This window comes from Ciona robusta, chromosome 2, assembly GCF_009617815.1.
Source record: "Ciona robusta chromosome 2, ASM961781v2".
Taxonomy (NCBI): Eukaryota; Metazoa; Chordata; class Ascidiacea; order Phlebobranchia; family Cionidae; genus Ciona; species Ciona robusta.
This window is the reverse complement of record NC_143236.1, coordinates 3,623,773-3,640,915: the sequence shown is the minus strand read 5'-3', so window position 1 is coordinate 3,640,915 and position 17,143 is coordinate 3,623,773. Positions and strand designations below refer to the sequence as shown.

The following is a 17,143-nucleotide window of genomic DNA, read 5'->3' as shown; positions in this document are numbered from 1 at the left end:
TAGTTTCTACGTAACTACTTACACAACTTTTGTACTACTGTTCAAGCATGACGGGACTGTGTATTTAGATTTCTATGATCGCATCGCAGACAGAAATTAAAATCCCCTCGCAGATAAGAGCTCTTTTGTGGTAGGGAAATCCCCAGTAACACTCCCCGGTTACTGTGTCTTGCGCAAGCCAACGACGTTTTGTACACAGGAGAGACTATTGTAATGTACAAAGAGTATTTGTCAGTATGTACAGAGTGATTTTTGTCGTTTTGTCGAAAAGTGAGATTATTTCACCACACAAAACGTATTAGCTAGTGTACATACAGCCCCCCAAGGAGTAGCTTGTTTGTAACCAGATTGTTTTGCGATATTACCACTTTACCATATGTAGATATAGTTAAGCGTACGATAATGGGGCGTTCAAAAGAGAACGCAAAACTAATTGCTGAGCCTTTTTATAACTATCTCAAGGAGAAGGGTGCATTACGAAGTTATTCAAAACCTCAACTAAGGGAAGAGTACATGGAATTTAAGAGGTCACCATATCTACCACCTGCCTCGTATAGCAACGTTTTGTGGCAACTAGCTAGAGGAAAACCCAAACTTGCCAATGTACGAAATGGATATGTATCTTTCAAAGGTACTAATGACTGGTCACAAAGAAACAGGTCAGTTATAACTTAATGTTTTCCATTTGCAGTAAATTCATTGTACATTGTATTAACCGATGCGTTTTTGCAGCTTAGAGTGCTGATTTATTTGTGTTCTTTATACATGATGAACGATAACTTACATAACCTTTCATGTAGAACAACTTACAAAGTTTTCGTGCTTTCTATAGGTCCAGACAGCGAACAACACCTAATGATAATATACCTGGTGGAGTTAATTCGGAACGCAGCATGATATTTAATTATCTGAACCAAACCAAAAATCGGTATGGATGCTTTTTTTATTGATGAAAATAAAACAGCTTTGATTAGGTTTAGTTAGTTCGAATACAACACAAAGTTGTAATTATCTCTACTGTGCACATATGCTGTTTGTACAGACTACCTACGTCACCACTGATTCACCAGTTTGTTTACTTCCTGATATGTCATCAGCACTCTCGATTGCCCCACCCACTTTAGTAAATGTAGATATACAAGTCAACCTTTTGTAATTGGTTTCTACTACCTGAACAAACGAAATATTTTATTTTATGAAAATTATCATCACACATTACTACATTATTATTACTGCTACCACCTATAATATTATGTTGTAAATGTTAAATTTGCCAGTCATAATAATCCAAGTATAAACAGGGATGCATTACTTAATGGAAACTCCTCTACTGTTGATATTACATGTTCACCTGCTGAAGTGGAAGAACATCCAGGCTACTACACTTGCAATGTAGAGGTACAACTTTCATAGAAAATTAGAAATGCTACTTTGAAATTTTCTTAATAATACTTTATATAACTTACTGCAGTCGAAAATAGATCAGGTTTTTAACGTTTTAATGCACCACACCTTAGGAAGTGTACAGGTTCACTACAGTCAAACCAAAATAGACCTGAAGTTAAGCTTTGTTCTGTATTTTTAGGAACGAAAAACGTTTCATATGGTGGTGAGAAACAAATGTCGAGAAATGTTGGTTTTGGAAAGATGTGTATTCTTGAGACACAATGAGATCATGACTTTGTCAGATGAAGTTGGCTGCACCAATCACTTAAATTCAACAGCTGTTAAAATACCGTCAGGTGTAATATTTTGGTTTATGTAATAGGTTGGAATTATATAGAGAAGACATAGCTAACAATTTCATATTCTCTTAACAAAAATAATGTTATCTTTTCTACAGATGCACATTATCAGATTACAGTCACTTGCATTGTGCCAAATCAAGTTGGTTCATATTGCTCTGACACATTTTTTCGGTTTACTAAAGGAGATAGTGCCTTCTTGGTGCTAAGGTATCTTCGGTGCTATAAGGCAAACGATATTGTTGACTCCTTAAAACCGACTGCTCCTTATGTAAGAAAAACTTTTGCACCAGAACCACCAATGGAAATTGTGTATTGTGGAGATTATAAATGGTAATTGTGTATATTTTATTTATTCTTCAAAGACTTGGTTAAATGAGGTTTTATATTAATTTAGGGCTACAGATGACAAGTTGAAAATGGCAAGATCTTTGCCCAAGGAACCAGTAACATATGAAGTAGAAACGTTTTGCATGAAAAAAGAACATTCTAAAAGCGATGCAATGATGTAATAACTGATATATAGTGTAGTATTATAGGATATAAATACCTGTTTATTTTAGTAAACTGTTGGAGAAGGAGGTTGAAACAATTGCTGATTACAAGAAGAAGTTCTCAGTACTGCTTCATATGGAAGAACATCAATCTAGTATTGACATACATCACTACAGTCTCAAAGAAAAAACATTAGATAAACAGCCAGGCAGCTCTAGAAAGTTCCTTCTTAAGGTAGTCACATTGTGTAAACTAAAAGTAGTTTGTCATCATGTTACGCCAAAATACACATATATTATAGTCATTTATGTTGTATAGCAGGGTGTGTTAAAGTTATCACAACGCACAGGTTCCTGGTTTGGCTGAACGCCGGCCCTCAATTTTGCGCGGTGACAGGATATACCTAAACAAGGTTGATGCATATGGTATGAGGTCGGACCTAAGAAAATATGAGGGAAGGGTTATTGAAGTAAGACTGAATGAAGTGGTTCTTCTGCTTAATGAGTCGTAAGTTGTTTTACTTATTATTTAAAAAAATTAAAATAAACTATTTCTAAACTTAACTATATTATAGCCTAACCCTTTGTTCAGTTTATTTATTTGATTCCTTTGCTTTATATTTGTTGAAGGGGTTATAACTTTTGTTTGTCCATTTGTTAACACTGTAAATAAAGTCCATTGTCCATAAGTGTTCAATGGTTTTTATAATTTAGGTTTGGCCAAAGTTATATGAAAGGTATGAGGTTTAATGTGTCATTCACATTCAACCGGCTACCAATGAAACTTCAGCATCGAGCAGTAAATGGAATTACAGAGGATCAAAGGGAAATAGTCTTTCCACAAACAAGACTTAATGAACACATGCCAGACCAAGTTGTTAAGTATGTCAAACTTGTTTTTCGTTACAATACTCCCAACAAGATCACTTATTTTTGCTGCTATTGCTATTGCTATCATTTATTATAATGTATTACTAGGCAAAACGTTGGTTTAATAAAAAAAATTATACTGGAGGACCCTATTTAAATGTAAAAAAATATATCTTGTCACTGTTTTACAGAATGTACAACAGAGATATAGAAGGAAACCAGCAACAGGCAGAAGCTGTGAAACACATTGTGTTTGGGAAGTCTCGAATTCCATACATTATCTATGGACCTCCAGGCACAGGAAAAACTGTGACCATGGTTGAAGCTATTAAGCAGGTATAAAGACAATTATTACGCTGCTACCATTGTGGGTGTATGTGTCCTTGGGGTCACTAATGGGTTGTCCAAATTATCAGAAATACATAAAAAATTAAAAAATACAAGCAAAAATAATCACATACAAAACATACATGATGACTTGTAAGAGGTGTATGAACACCTGTGTTATAACGACTGTCCTTTTCGGGCCACGTGAGGATAAAGTAAGTTACTTACATGCATACATGCATATTACTTTAAATATTTGTATTATCACTTCGATTATGATAACAGAGCTTGTTGTAATATACAAAAACCAAAAGATGGAAGTAGCGTAAAGGTTATAACTACAATCTCAAACACAACAGTTGTTATAACATGCTGATGGTAAAAACAATCGCACAGAACTTTTTATTTAAAAAGTGTGATCATTCACTTCCACACACGACACAGTGGACGCACCGTGTTAATCACTTTCAGATCATTGTTGACTCCTTTGTTCTTAGGTACACAAGTTTCACCCAGACTACAAATGTTTGGTATGTGCTCCATCTAACAGTGCATGTGACCTAATGGCAGAACGTCTTATTGGGCATATTGACAAGAAGCGCATGTTTCGTATGTGTGCGATGTCAAGACAATGGAGAGATGTGCCTGAGAAAGTCAAGGTGAGCATCATCACATTATAACATGAATCAAACTTGATTAAAAATTATTAAAACATTACATCAGACACATTTCACTAAAGGGTCGATAAGATACATAGTTTTTAATTTTTGTTTGCAGCCAATTTCAAACTACAACAGTTCAACAGGAGATTATTATTACCCACCATTGGAAACATTGAAGGAGTACACAGTGATATTAACCACATTGATTACTGCTGGCAGGTAAACTTTATAATTTTTTACCAAATACTATTTTATTCTTTTTCTTGTTTTCCGTTTTCTATTATCATGTTTTCCCCTTTCCAAGTTTATAGTTAATAAATTCCTTTTTTTGCAGTGATTTAGCATTTAACATGAAAATAAATCGATACAGGTGTTAAAAAAGACAATATATTCTTCCTACAGAATTTCATCGGCAGAATTCCCGAACAACCACTTTAATTATGTGTTCATAGACGAAGCCGGTCATGCTGTTGAACCTGAATGTATGGTAGCTGTCAAAGGAATTTTGGTAAGTTTAACTCAGATAGATAGGAGTGGTTGCTTAATCACCCCTTTATAATGTTTATATAAATTCTTAATTGGCTTAGTTTTAGACTTTAACTTAAAAAAGCATTTTTTTGTCTTTGAACAATATCTTTTAACGGTTGTTAACATCCAATCTCAGTTATGTATTTTTTATTATAATAAATAAACACAACTTTAGGCAAAAAGTGGCAGAGTGGTGTTAGCAGGAGATCCAAAACAGCTCGGTCCAATTATCCGATCAACCAAGGCAAAAAAATTTGGATTGGGTCAGTCTAATGTTCATCAAATTTTTTTTTTAAATTTAGTATTATTTGAATATTTTGGTCAATTGTACGTTTATGTACATATCAGGTAATAATAAATGTTATTTTAATGTAGATCAACCTTACTTGGAAAGACTGATGACAACTGTGGACTTGTATGAGCCAAATGGCACTGAATATGACACTTGGGTTATCACAAAACTGCTTAATAACTACAGATCACACCCTGGTGAGTATATTTAGCTGGAAAGTATAAACAGCTCCACAGCAGAGAACATTAAAGAAGGAATTGTATATATTTAACCTCATTGCTAGGGCAAGGATAGTTAACAGGAGTGAAATGTTTCATACACCTTTAGATTAAGAGCAAGCACAAAAAATAATTGAAAAGAAATTTGGAACACAACACTAAAGTTACATTTTGCTGTAAAGTATAAGTTAACAAAGTTTATATTTGAAACGCTGTACTAACTTAATCGTACCTAAAATCATCTCATTGCTTCAGATTTCATCAAAGTTCCAAACGAGTGTTTCTACGAGAATGAGCTTGAACCGCATGCAGATATCTACATGAGAGAATCTTTTTGTACATGGGAACATCTTCCCAAATCTGGATTTCCAATCATTTTTCATGGCATTCAAGGGGAAGACAAAAGAGAGGAAAACAGTCCTTCATATTTCAATCCACAAGAAGCTTTTATAGTAATATAATTTTTATAAGGCCTAGTTATATTTTTAAGTGATAGGTATTTTACTTCTGTAAAAGATAGCTCAAAAATCCAATTTCTTATACCAAAGTTTTCACTTCTTTGCCTTACAGTATTTTGTTAAGCTTAAAATGCAAATATTTTGGTAAAATTTATACTGCTTCTTACTAGTTAAAAACTCTAAGGTGTATAACTATATCTTTAGGTTTATGATTATGTTGTCAAGCTTCTTGAGACACGAAGAAACCGAGTTTTGCCATCTGAAATTGGAATTATTTCTCCATATAGGAAGCAGGTATGTGAGAATAAATGTAAGCGATTTATTCTTGCTCGATGAGGCAACAAGATTTTCATTTTAGACTCTTTTTTTAGTCTAGACTCTTTTTTTAGTCTAGAGATGATTGCTCCGATCACTGTACCATGGCACCAAACAGATTTTAAACTTTTGTCTGCCCAGATTCTTTGAAAGTAGTTTAAATTGCCCTGATTTTTTTTAAAGGTTCAAAAACTGAGAAAAATGTTTCAAGAGAAAAAAACACGAGGGGCAGAAGAAATCAAGATAGGATCTGTGGAAGAATTTCAAGGCCAGGAAAGAAAAGTTATCATTGTTTCAACTGTGCGGAGTGACTGCCAGTATCTTACAGAAGATCGGAAGTTCCATCTCGGATTTCTCCAAAATCCAAAAGTAAATAAAAAAATACGTTGATTCTGTATCCCCCAAACAAATCTATAATTTCAACCAAAACACTTCAAAATTAAATTTTATATAAACATTATGTTGTGTTTCTTTTTCAGTATAACTTAAAATAATTGCAATATGTATTCGCAACAAGTAAATCGCAACCTAATATCACAGCGTTTCAATGTGGCTGTCACACGTGCCAAAGCCCTTCTTATTGTGGTGGGTAATCCACACATACTATCTATGGATTTTTATTGGAACTCCCTGCTCACATTCTGCATTGATAATGGAGGATATAAAGGAATTGAATTCACAAAGCAGGATAATTCTACCGGTACCTAGATTCAATATTATACCATATTGGTTTAACATTGAATCCTTATAATTAATCTGCCACTAATAAACCTATTCAATCTTCACTAAAATCAGAGTTAGAATATGGCAGTAAACCTATCAATTTATAAATATATAAAGTATGAGTGCTTTGGTGTATCTAAGAGACACTTTGAACCCAAGTTGCAATCCATTTATTTGCTTTGCTATCTGAATTAACTGTACTAAGCCTACTTTCAGATTATGTGCTGTAATTAACAATTCCCTGTTACTCATTTGAATTTACCTTTCACATGAATTATTCCCTTCTTGAGTAATCTGGTATTTATGTAAACAAACTTTTGGCAGCTCAACGGGTATAAAAAAAGCTAGCGTTTTATTTGCCATCCGGCAAGACTTCATCAGAAAAATAAGATTTTTCTTTTATACATTTTTAAATATTTTTATGTAGACCCAGCTGAAGACATGATTTCAAGGATGCATGACTTAAGGTTGGGAGAAACGCTTGGCATCAGCGCTGTACAAGAACAACTGGATCCTCCATGGAGAAACGAACAGTAAAGTTACTGGCACTTTCCTAAGTTGAATTTTTTAAAAAGGCTTAATTTACAGCTTCAAAGTGTTATTTGTTTTTAATGGTGTATTGGAAATTCTACAAGTCTTTTGAAATTGTTTAAACAAAATGCATTTATTTTAACTATTATGACATTTATTGATTAGCAGCTTTGTATATAGCCCAATACTGTGATTCAGATTGACTATGCAGTTTCTGGTTTAACACTTTTTGTAAGGTTTTTATTTCACCTTTTTTATTTGCCGCACTTCAAAAACATAACTTCATTCCTTTTGTACAAAACAAAATCTAAAGTTAAACTATGGTATACTTGGTGTACATCGCACTTACTAAGCTTACATATGTATATAGTAGAAGTAGGGTATGTAACATTTAGCTGAAACCAATTGGGTGTTATTAAATACATATGTTGTTGGCCCTACACAAGGCTATACTTCTTCATTTTCACAGTTACAATCCATATTGCAGCTCTACTAATACCCTATAGTATATGGTTGGGAAAGACGGGACACCTTACTATTTAAATAGCCTGATCGTGTTTTAAACAATAACAGTGGTACATAGGAGTCGTAAGGATACAGTTTTAGAATTCAATGAAAGTTCTTTGTTTACCACCAAATGGGACAAGAAATTGAACGAAAATGGAGTCCCATCTTTCCCCACCCTACCATACGTAATTTTTACCAATTATAATTATGTCGTAACAGATATACAGTTTAAACTCATAGCATGAGTGCTATAGAACCTGGCCGTGTCATGTTTTTTAAATGTCTCACTTCTTTAACGCCGTTCCAAAGAACATTATTCATTCTTCTGATAAACTTTCGCTTTTGTGATTCGTGCAACAGCATGACAACAGCTTACTGCTGTAATATTATTTGCATTGTTCATTATGTTTGTTTTGTACAATATAGAAGTAAATACGTTGTATATAATCACATATATCATTCCTATAGAGGGTCCAAAGCAGTTGTACTATGCTATATTTTGCTGCTCTTTCTAAAGGAAGTCAAGTGCGGATACGTCCGAGAACTTTTATCCGAAAATGTTGGCCCATTGCACTGTGCCGCACGTGCAGTCAAATAAGATAACTGAAATCTATTACTTTAACAAATACCTTTTCATGTTCGCAGCTTCTTCAACATTACGTGGGAGATTCTGGTGGCGCGATTTTGGCAAAAGCAGAAAGAGTAATGCCGATAATGCAATGCACAAACCCACCACCACATACGGTATCCAGTTGTCTCCTTCGTTAGCTTATTTGTAAAAATAACAATAATGTTTAACTATAATTTTGATCAGGATAACCGGCGGTGATCAATCGGTTAAGCATTTTTGAAACTCAACAGCAATCTATGCGTTTTGAACTGAAGTGTAGGAATGCGAGCAGCCATGGCCTACTAGAACACATTTCCGGCTGCACGCGAAGATAAAGTAAGTTACATTCAACACATGTTAGCCGACTATATGTTCTAGTATAGGCTATTAAACAAGTAGTTGCAGTCATATAGTCACAAATATTTACCACTGTAAATGAAAAGAGGGGCAAGCACTCCTCCAAGCTTTGATGAGGCAGCAGCAACTGCGACGACCGAATTTCTGATGGAAGTCGGAAAAAGTTCAGTCGTCATGATGCAAGCAACATAAAACCCCACACCAACGAACAGTTTTCCTGCCATAGTAACCACGCTCACTGCCATAGAACTCCCTGAAATAGATAGGTTTTAAAAATTGTCCCAAAAAGCTAACAGGCAAACATATCATTGCCTACATAGTTTTATAAATGGAGTAACGATTACAGAACCAGATGCTGCTAACATCGATATAATGTAGATGTTTTTGGGTCCAAACACTTCAACGGCTCCAAATGAAATTAGATAAGCAACCAATTCTACCAAGCCCGCATAAAAGCAGTTAAGAAACCGATTTCCACTTAGACTGTTAGTGTCCAACGCAATGGCGAAGTATGTGATGCTTGACATGCACCTGAACCGAAGATACGTTTAAACAAACGACAAAAATGTGTAGAAGCGACATAAGTCCAGAAAATTACCATCCAAAGCAAACGATCGAAATTCGTATAACCATCCGGCAGTTATTAAAAATAAGTAGCCATGATTTTATAATTCCTTCCCCAGGGGTAAGATTAGGATTTAACGTCAGGTTTTCCCATATGTTTTTCGTTAAATTCTTCCCGTTGTATTGGTCAATTTTCGCGCGTATTTTTGCCGCTTCTGACAACTTGCCTTTACTTTCGAGCCAAACGGGTGATTCATCAAGCAACCTATTATTAAACACTTAACTTGGTCGGTTTAGCATGTAATATAAAACTTACCAATAGTAGGGAATATATATTATCCCAATAAAACCAGTTACTCGGCAGTACCACCTCCAATTCCTCAAAAAGTAACCAAATGCAGGCGTAATCATGTAACCCACCGCGTAGCCCAACGATAAGCAAGCGCACATTAAATTTCGACGTCTTTTGTTCACCACCTCACTTCCTGTAAGACAACACGCTGTGATTGAAAGTTTCATGAACTCGGTATGTGTGATTATGAATATTTCTGTATGTAAGTACTATGTTATACGTATACAACGTTATCAACTGCTGCTAAAAGCCGTCTCTGTTGGGAGGAAAATAACATCCCGGTTTAGGTAGCAGTGTAACGTGGGCGTATATAAATATACATGAAGTATAATAAAACTTTATACCAAGGGTTAATGCCGCGTAATAGTTTACGAGTCCACCGCAGCCGCACAATAACATCATCGCAGCGTAAACTTGGAAATTCGTTGCAAATCCAATAACAACTGAAGTACTAAACTGCACGGCCGTGAAAGCAAGAAAAACCAATTTCCTTCCAAATCTATAAACAAACATAGTTGTGGTATAGAAAACATGGCTTTCCTGTTGATAGTCGATCTAATTGCAGACGTGTATAAATTACCAACAACAACTACTTAGCTTATACATGTCTATACCCACAGCTCACTTATCTGACAATGTGCCTCCAATAAGTCCACCAATCATCTTCCCAAGCATAAACAGAGTAAGCGCAAACGTTTTCTTCCAATTGCCATTACAAAACATTTGAAACTGAACACAAATCGATTGTAACAAAACGAGAGTTGCAATTTGTATAATATTTTGTTCGTGTAACTAAAATATTATGTGCCACATATTACCTCATAAATGGCAGATGTTTCGCCGTCTTTAAAATTGAAAGTGCTGCCATGCTTACATGTTACGATGTTTTCCGACATCGACCTGTTGCTTATGTATTCAACAGTACCTTCATTTTATAATCATATAATGAGGACACATTTATATAAACAAGGAGTCGGGCAAATACATGATTTAGTAATAATTACCGTTTCGTAAATTCTTTAACACAGATTGTTGTTTCTCCGTAGTCATATTATACTCATAGCATCTGCTCTTGCCCCTCCGGCCAAACAAGTTTGGTTCCTCGTCTGGTATGGCAACCTCAAGGTATTTATTCTTCAAGTTCGAAACCACAGAAATGTTAGAACTGCTGAACTGGAAATTAAGCGGTTTGAGAAAAGCCTACCGGCGCGTTTAAATAAGATTATTGCGAGGTCGTTATAGGCCTTTGTATAAATTACCTCGTTTTGGGGGTACTGGATTTTACAATGATGGTCCGGTGTGTAGTGGGAAAATAAAGTTGACAGCGTACTGAGCGGATTTGTCATGGTGGATAAGAATAACAAAATACAAAGTCGTTTTTCGTATTTGCTCAATTTTGCGGTCATTTTAAAACAGTTGCGCTTAACCAAGTCTATTTTATCTAAAAAAGATTAAAAGCTTTTAGTCTCTTTGCTTTATTTGCCTGCAAGAATGGACTTTTTTCTTAAATAACCTAATGCTATGCTATTTAACGCTCAGTTGTGTTGGCTATATACACATTCCGGCATGCTAACCTCTAAGCGAATCGCAATTAACTGGCTATATTGCAACCCGATGCCGAACGTGGCGTCACATAATTAATTATAGGGTATAATATTTCGTATCTGAACGCAAAGCAATTATAATTACTACAAATAAAGATTTTGGCGTCTGCCTATACGGCGATGTACAGTCGTTTCCCCCAGCCAGTCTTATTTCTTTAGCGCGGGCTATAAACCCCTCTTATCATGCGATATATCCTTTTTCGACCGAAACAGTAAAGATCAATTCTAATACCGTGCAGGACTAAACGGATGCACTCACTGTCCGCCTGCGGTTTGTAAACTGTATTTCATTCGAACTGCGCGCCGTGAACCCATCGCTGCACCACGGAGGAACTGAAAAAAGGAGACCAATTAGCGACATTAAAGATAAGAGAGCAAAGCTGTAACGAGTAAGCACGTATTAAAATAAATAGCAAATAATCAATAATCGATTTCTACAACGGTCGACTAAATTCAAAAAAACTTAGTTACCAACAGAAAGGTTTTCAGGCGTCGTTTGTGGGCGTGAAGCAGTAGGTAGAAAGCATTTATAAATGTTTCATGACTCATAAACACATATGATATGGGAAGATAGAGAAGTTGCTGGTAAAGAATATGTAAATAAATACAACTCCTGCACCATGTGCTAAACTTACACTAGTTAATTCTTTGTGTAATAACTTTATGCACCGGCCTTGTTATAATAACGGATAATTTGTCAGAAACGAATGACGTAGTGAAGTCAAATGTTGCAAAATTCCCACCCCATCACAATTTACTTGTCCCGCAACCGTTATAATCCTTAATTACTCATTAATTAAGCGATTTTATACACTGTAGTTTTTAAGATTATTCTTAGTTAGAAATATTTCATTAAGTGCAAGTAATCAATTAAGGGTTAAGTTACAATTTGGTTTTAGCGCTTTTAAACAAACAGTCGTTGATTACTTGCTAATTATGCGCTTTTATTTGTGAAAATTTACTTTAAAAGTTATTAATATGTGTTATGATTTTATTTTTAAATTAAAGAACACATGCTAGAAATAAGAATTGAGATATGTGGAAACTGTTCGACGAAAAAGAACCTAAATGACCACTTACGTGCTTAACAGATGTTCGACGAAAAAGAATCTATATGACCACTTACGTGCTCAGTAAGCACTGGATATCCACAAAACAGCGTCCGATTTTCAGTTAATTTTGCGGAAGAAGACTTTAGTTTGAGTGGGGCGTTTGCTGCGGCAAGAATAGATTAAACTTAAGGTAATACAGGCGCAATGCAAAATACATTGGGTGTCGTTCTATTAGGCATATATTGCAATGTAGCATTATCCCAAAAAGTTCGAACATTTGAAAAGCCGTCACATTGGCAAAGTAAAATTTCAACAAGGTTATCTGGTTCATACAAAATCGGTGACGTGAATGGAGTGGGTCGACAATTCGATGGAATCGGTGGTCTATCAGGTGGAGGAGCAACCAGTCGTTTATTGATGAATTATGCCGATCCTTATAGATCGCACGTCTTGGATTTTTTGTTCAAACCAAACTTTGGGGCATCACTTCACATTTTAAAAGTGGAAATAGGTGGAGATGGCCAGAGTACTGAAGGAACTGAAGCAAGTCACATGAGAAATGCAAATGATGAAAACTATACTCGTGGGTAAGTCATTACAAAAGAGTGTAAACTGATGTTATCCAGTGTATTGCCCTTAATTTTTATCTGGTCATTTTTTTTTACATCATCACTGTTGGTTCTCTAATTTGGTGCCAGTAAAAATCATTCTCCAACATTATCTGCTAACCAGTGTAACCACTCACTAACCCACAACCCCTAACCACCTACACTTGTTACCATCCTATAATCTGTAATGTACTTACTGCAAGCAGGTACATTTCATATATTTTCTAACAAAGGTTGTTTTTGTTTTATTGGCAGCTATGAATGGTGGTTGATGAAAGAGGCAAAATCACGAAATCCAAACATAAAACTTGTGGGGTTACCTTGGGCATTCCCTGGTTGGATTGGCCAGGGAACAGTGTGGCCATATAAAAACCGTGAGGTGACAGCTCAGTACATTACAAAGTGGGTTCTTGGTGCAAAGTCTGAGCACAACTTGACAATTGATTATGTTGGCATATGGAATGAAAGACCATTTGATGTGGAGTATATTAAAACTCTCCGTCGTACTTTAAACTCTGCAGGATTAAGGTATTCCCTTACATATAAAAAAATATATATAGTAATATATTGTTGTTAATATGCAATTTTGGCTAATATAATGAAAATTAAAAGATGTTGTTTTTGTTGGGAAATTTTAAATTTTAATTTTTAACATTTGCAGTCATGTTCAAATTATCGCCGATGATGGGTCAGTACTGTCTGCTATTTCTAATGACATTATGCACGACCAAGAGCTTGCAGAGGCTGTGGCGGTTATAGGAACTCACTATCCGGGGACTGTCTCAAGCAAAACCACTAAAAGCACAGGCAAGCCAATATGGGCGAGTGAAGACTACAGCACTTTTAATGATGTGATTGGTGCTGGATGTTGGGCACGAATATTGAATCAGAATTTGGTGAATGGAAATATGACTGCTACAATTGCTTGGAATTTAATAACAAGCTATTATAATGATCTGCCATATAAAAGGTAAATAGAAAGATTGGATTTCCCTTTTCATGTGGTTCAGTACAAATATAAGTCTAATATAGAAACCAATGGTTGGTCATACACTTACTTCTGTCTAAATATTGTTTTTAGCTCATACTCAGTAACGACAAAACCAAATTTTATAGCCTACAGTGGTAAAAACATAATTATTCAGACCAGTTACATTTACTAAACATGAGCATGAGTTTTATACAAAGTGTGATTAAAATTGTTATATTGCTTAGATGTAGTCTGATGACAGCAAACCAACCATGGAGTGGTAACTATGTGTTAGATGATCCTTTATGGGTAACTTCGCACACCACACAGTTTGCTCAACCAGGATGGAAATATCTGCAGACTGTGGGCCATTTAAGTGGTGGTGGGAGTTATGTGGCATTGACGGATCAAAAAGGGAATCTTACAATTATTATTGAAACAATGTCACATGACCAGTCTATTTGCATCAGACCACCCCTGCCAGCATACACAGTAGAAGACCAAAACGCTACTTTTGTTTTGGAAGGCAGCTTCAAAGGAAAAGTGACTAAAATGCAAATGTGGTTTACGCAGCTTGGACAAGGTGGAAATCGTGATGTATTTTTAAACAAAGGTGATTTGTGTGGTTTATTATAACTGCTTTGTAACCAGTAAACAAATTGCAACATTTTTTTATTACAGGATCAGTTGCAGTTGACAAAACTGGGCAAGTATCAATCCATTTGCCAATTGATTCCGTCATCACTTTGTCAACAATTACAACAGCAATGAAAGGAAGTTATCCAACACCACCTGCCCCTGCAGAATTTCCCTTGCCTTACTCAGATTCTTTTGATAAAACACTCGGGTTTAGTGAACCCTTTAACTTTGCTGACCAAGCTGGTTCATATGAAACATTTCATAATAATACTAGTGACGATGGCCACGAATGGACATTTAGACAGGTATGCTGGGAATTGCAAAACTTAGCATTATTAAGTTGCTAGTAAATGTGTGTGCATGTCGGCTGAGTAAAGAAACATCCATTTAAATAATACTGTTGACAGTGACACTGTATGTTTATAAGTGCACTTGCACGATATCGATAAGTACCCTCTGTGGAATATTTTTTCATGTTTCAGTAATACATATCAATAGTGATGAGTGACCATAAATATAAATTGTATTATTAGGTGGTGGAGGAACGACCAGTGACTTGGTGCAGTGACCCAAATCAAACAATAACCATTATAGGGAATTATAAGTGGAGTCATATCACGGTTGAAGTGTCAATAAAATCTGAGTCAACATACGGTGCTTTCGTTGCAATGAGGTAAAAGTTTGGGTGCCGATTAGTTAATTATTTTCGAATGCTGTTTCTAACTAGGCCTGATCAAATTTTCATAAAATGAATCTGGTAAACTGATAGCAATACTCTATAAATTATAATATAATAAAAAATTAAGATTTCGACTGCTATGTGGAGAGACCTATCACTTTTGCAGAATTTGTTTTATTGAGTTTAGTATTTTTTGTGCCAAAATTTTACTTTTTTAATTTGCATTTTTTTTAAATTTTTTTCTTTTTTTTAATTTGCAGAGTTGACAAAGGTGGTTGTGATGCTAGGGAAGCACGAGGTGTTTATTTCTGGCTTATGAAAAATGGTTCTATCATGCTAACGTCAGATTTAACAGCCAAGACAATGTTGAAACAATGCTATTTCTATTGGGAATGCTTTGTAGCTGACGTAAGTCATGAATTGGAAAAAACAAGTTTAGTCGCTTTAAAATTTCAAAGTTTTAGTTTATAAGTATTTACTGAAAAATGCTACAAAGTCATGTTTGTTTTTCCACTGGTAAAACGTCTTGTTATTCATTATTTTTTTTGCATTTTAGTATTCTGAGTTGGGTTGGAACAAAGTAAAACTCACAATTGATTCAAGCAACAAAATCCATGCATACTTAAATGGGAAGCTTGCATTAGAACATACAATAACAAAAGATTTAAATATTCCTGATAATGGATTTGTGGCATTGGGAACCTCTGACTATGGAACTGCCCAATTTGATGACTTTAGTGTAACATCTGCATAAAATCTAACCACTGCATTTTAAAACATGCATTGCTGCAGTATTATTCATGAGATTTTTTAATACAATTGTACTAATTCCTAACTTTAATAATATTTATAAATGGTGCAATATATACTTCCTCATAACAATTATTACTATATATTATTAATTGTGAATACTGGTAATTCATATCTTTATCAGCTAAACTCATATAATTTAATTATCTTAGATCTATTTGGCTTTTATTCACCTAATAAAATTCATTTACTGAAAGTAATGAATGAGTTATTTCATACACAAGTAAATGAAAACAGTTGCCATCAGAAAAAACAGCAAAAACTCCAACATGCATTCATGCTAACTTAAAACCAGCATTTAAGAAAGCTTTTTCAGTATCATCATTTTTTTCGCTTCAACTGTTCTTGGCTTATTTTCCACTCCAGTGTTTCCAGAAGGTCTGGAGGAATTCCTGCAGTGTTGACCAATCTCTTTGCCAGCCTAAGTGGTTCATCATTTTCTTTGACCTATGTTTGAAAGAATATGTTTAAGTTTAAACCTTTACCACAAAATTCATGATATAAATATATAAATTTATAGCTGCTACGTCAGATATATATAACTACTAACCAGCACAATGTAAAACATAGTACACTGACATTCATACCATTATTGAGTGGACTTTTCCATTATCCGATGTGTATTCCAGTTTAAATAAACTTTTTCCTTTGTCTGTTCTTGAGGATTCATCATTTTTATCACCTCGTTTAGAAGGGGGTTGGTAGTGCTAGTAACAATAAAACAGTTTATTCTTACCACATAATATATTGATGCAGGAGGTATAAATACAATAAGTTTAGTAGACTACCTTATTTTCAGGTCGGTAGTTCCGATTCACTTGTGCTTTCTTGTTAATTCGATCATTTTTCACCTTCTTATCATAGTTGTCCCTATTTATTATGAAAAGATTGATATTTTGAATTAAAACAATAAGGAATGTTGCAAATGTTTCTTTAAACAAAAACTTTTAGAACTATCCAACTCACCGGTCATACTGGTTTCTTCTTATATGATAAAGAAAACCATGATTCATATCCAGTGTGCGTTTGTCCCTCGTAGTTGGTTCATCTTCTTCACTGCTACCACTGCTACTCATTCCTGCTACGAGTGAAGTCGAGCTTGTGTCTGTTTTTCGTTGCACGTTTCACTTCATAACAACTTTTCATTCACAACATTAATGTTCAGCGAAGCGTAACCATAGCAGCTTCAACATAGATGTTTATGATTTATAAATATTATGCCGAATAT

The 17,143-nt window shown here is 35.0% G+C and overlaps 4 protein-coding genes across 4 annotated transcripts; 2 read left to right on the top strand and 2 right to left on the bottom strand.

Moving 5' to 3' along the window:
- Window positions 1-105: 105 nt before the first annotated feature.
- On the top strand, window positions 106-7,481 carry LOC149740236 (putative RNA helicase mov-10-B.1). The gene is made up of 20 exons (XM_089872908.1): window positions 106-659; window positions 833-928; window positions 1,302-1,398; window positions 1,586-1,742; window positions 1,844-2,078; window positions 2,143-2,253; window positions 2,309-2,474; window positions 2,590-2,747; window positions 2,954-3,121; window positions 3,301-3,445; window positions 3,934-4,095; window positions 4,214-4,317; window positions 4,501-4,606; window positions 4,802-4,889; window positions 5,002-5,115; window positions 5,392-5,588; window positions 5,799-5,888; window positions 6,093-6,278; window positions 6,450-6,609; window positions 7,060-7,481. The coding sequence occupies exons 1-20, from the start codon at window positions 403-405 to the stop codon at window positions 7,167-7,169; spliced, it is 2,907 nt and encodes a 968-aa protein (XP_089729034.1). The 5' UTR covers window positions 106-402; the 3' UTR covers window positions 7,170-7,481.
- On the bottom strand, window positions 3,694-11,495 carry LOC149740235 (organic cation/carnitine transporter 2-like). Its single transcript, XM_089872916.1, has 11 exons — window positions 10,813-11,495; window positions 10,558-10,726; window positions 10,372-10,478; window positions 10,179-10,282; window positions 9,898-10,052; window positions 9,518-9,686; window positions 9,236-9,466; window positions 8,954-9,168; window positions 8,708-8,890; window positions 8,300-8,438; window positions 3,694-8,048 (listed from the first exon to the last, which is right to left on the bottom strand). Exons 1-11 carry the CDS (start codon window positions 10,957-10,959, stop codon window positions 7,988-7,990), a joined length of 1,680 nt encoding a protein of 559 aa, XP_089729042.1. The 5' UTR covers window positions 10,960-11,495; the 3' UTR covers window positions 3,694-7,987.
- Window positions 11,496-12,212: 717 nt separating this feature from the next.
- On the top strand, window positions 12,213-16,111 carry LOC149740234 (galactocerebrosidase-like). The gene is made up of 8 exons (XM_089872913.1): window positions 12,213-12,796; window positions 13,073-13,345; window positions 13,479-13,787; window positions 14,033-14,400; window positions 14,469-14,731; window positions 14,960-15,099; window positions 15,366-15,513; window positions 15,662-16,111. Exons 1-8 carry the CDS (start codon window positions 12,414-12,416, stop codon window positions 15,857-15,859), a joined length of 2,082 nt encoding a protein of 693 aa, XP_089729039.1. The 5' UTR covers window positions 12,213-12,413; the 3' UTR covers window positions 15,860-16,111.
- Window positions 16,054-17,095, bottom strand: LOC149740233 (UPF0561 protein C2orf68 homolog). The gene is made up of 4 exons (XM_089872933.1): window positions 16,882-17,095; window positions 16,704-16,785; window positions 16,503-16,622; window positions 16,054-16,362 (listed from the first exon to the last, which is right to left on the bottom strand). The coding sequence occupies exons 1-4, from the start codon at window positions 16,989-16,991 to the stop codon at window positions 16,237-16,239; spliced, it is 438 nt and encodes a 145-aa protein (XP_089729059.1). The 5' UTR covers window positions 16,992-17,095; the 3' UTR covers window positions 16,054-16,236.
- Window positions 17,096-17,143: the final 48 nt, after the last annotated feature.

Excerpts from the sequence above, each read along its gene's own strand:
- LOC149740235 (XM_089872916.1), bottom strand. The coding sequence starts at position 10,959 with ATGACCGCAAAATTGAGCAAATACGAAAAACGACTTTGTATTTTGTTA. Across the intron at positions 9,169-9,235 it reads TCGATCGTTTGCTTTGGATG|GTGCATGTCAAGCATCACAT; the intron begins GTAATTTTCTGG and ends TCTTCGGTTCAG. Across the intron at positions 8,439-8,707 it reads CCCTCTTTTCATTTACAGTG|CTAACGAAGGAGACAACTGG; the intron begins GTAAATATTTGT and ends TTTACAAATAAG.
- LOC149740233 (XM_089872933.1), bottom strand. The coding sequence starts at position 16,991 with ATGAGTAGCAGTGGTAGCAGTGAAGAAGATGAACCAACTACGAGGGAC. Across the intron at positions 16,786-16,881 it reads AGAAGAAACCAGTATGACCG|GGACAACTATGATAAGAAGG; the intron begins GTGAGTTGGATA and ends CATAATAAATAG. Across the intron at positions 16,623-16,703 it reads ACTACCGACCTGAAAATAAG|CACTACCAACCCCCTTCTAA; the intron begins GTAGTCTACTAA and ends TATTGTTACTAG.
- LOC149740234 (XM_089872913.1), top strand. The coding sequence starts at position 12,414 with ATGCAAAATACATTGGGTGTCGTTCTATTAGGCATATATTGCAATGTA. Across the intron at positions 12,797-13,072 it reads GATGAAAACTATACTCGTGG|CTATGAATGGTGGTTGATGA; the intron begins GTAAGTCATTAC and ends TTTTATTGGCAG. Across the intron at positions 13,788-14,032 it reads AATGATCTGCCATATAAAAG|ATGTAGTCTGATGACAGCAA; the intron begins GTAAATAGAAAG and ends TATATTGCTTAG.
- LOC149740236 (XM_089872908.1), top strand. The coding sequence starts at position 403 with ATGGGGCGTTCAAAAGAGAACGCAAAACTAATTGCTGAGCCTTTTTAT. Across the intron at positions 660-832 it reads GACTGGTCACAAAGAAACAG|GTCCAGACAGCGAACAACAC; the intron begins GTCAGTTATAAC and ends TGCTTTCTATAG. Across the intron at positions 4,607-4,801 it reads TAGCTGTCAAAGGAATTTTG|GCAAAAAGTGGCAGAGTGGT; the intron begins GTAAGTTTAACT and ends ACACAACTTTAG.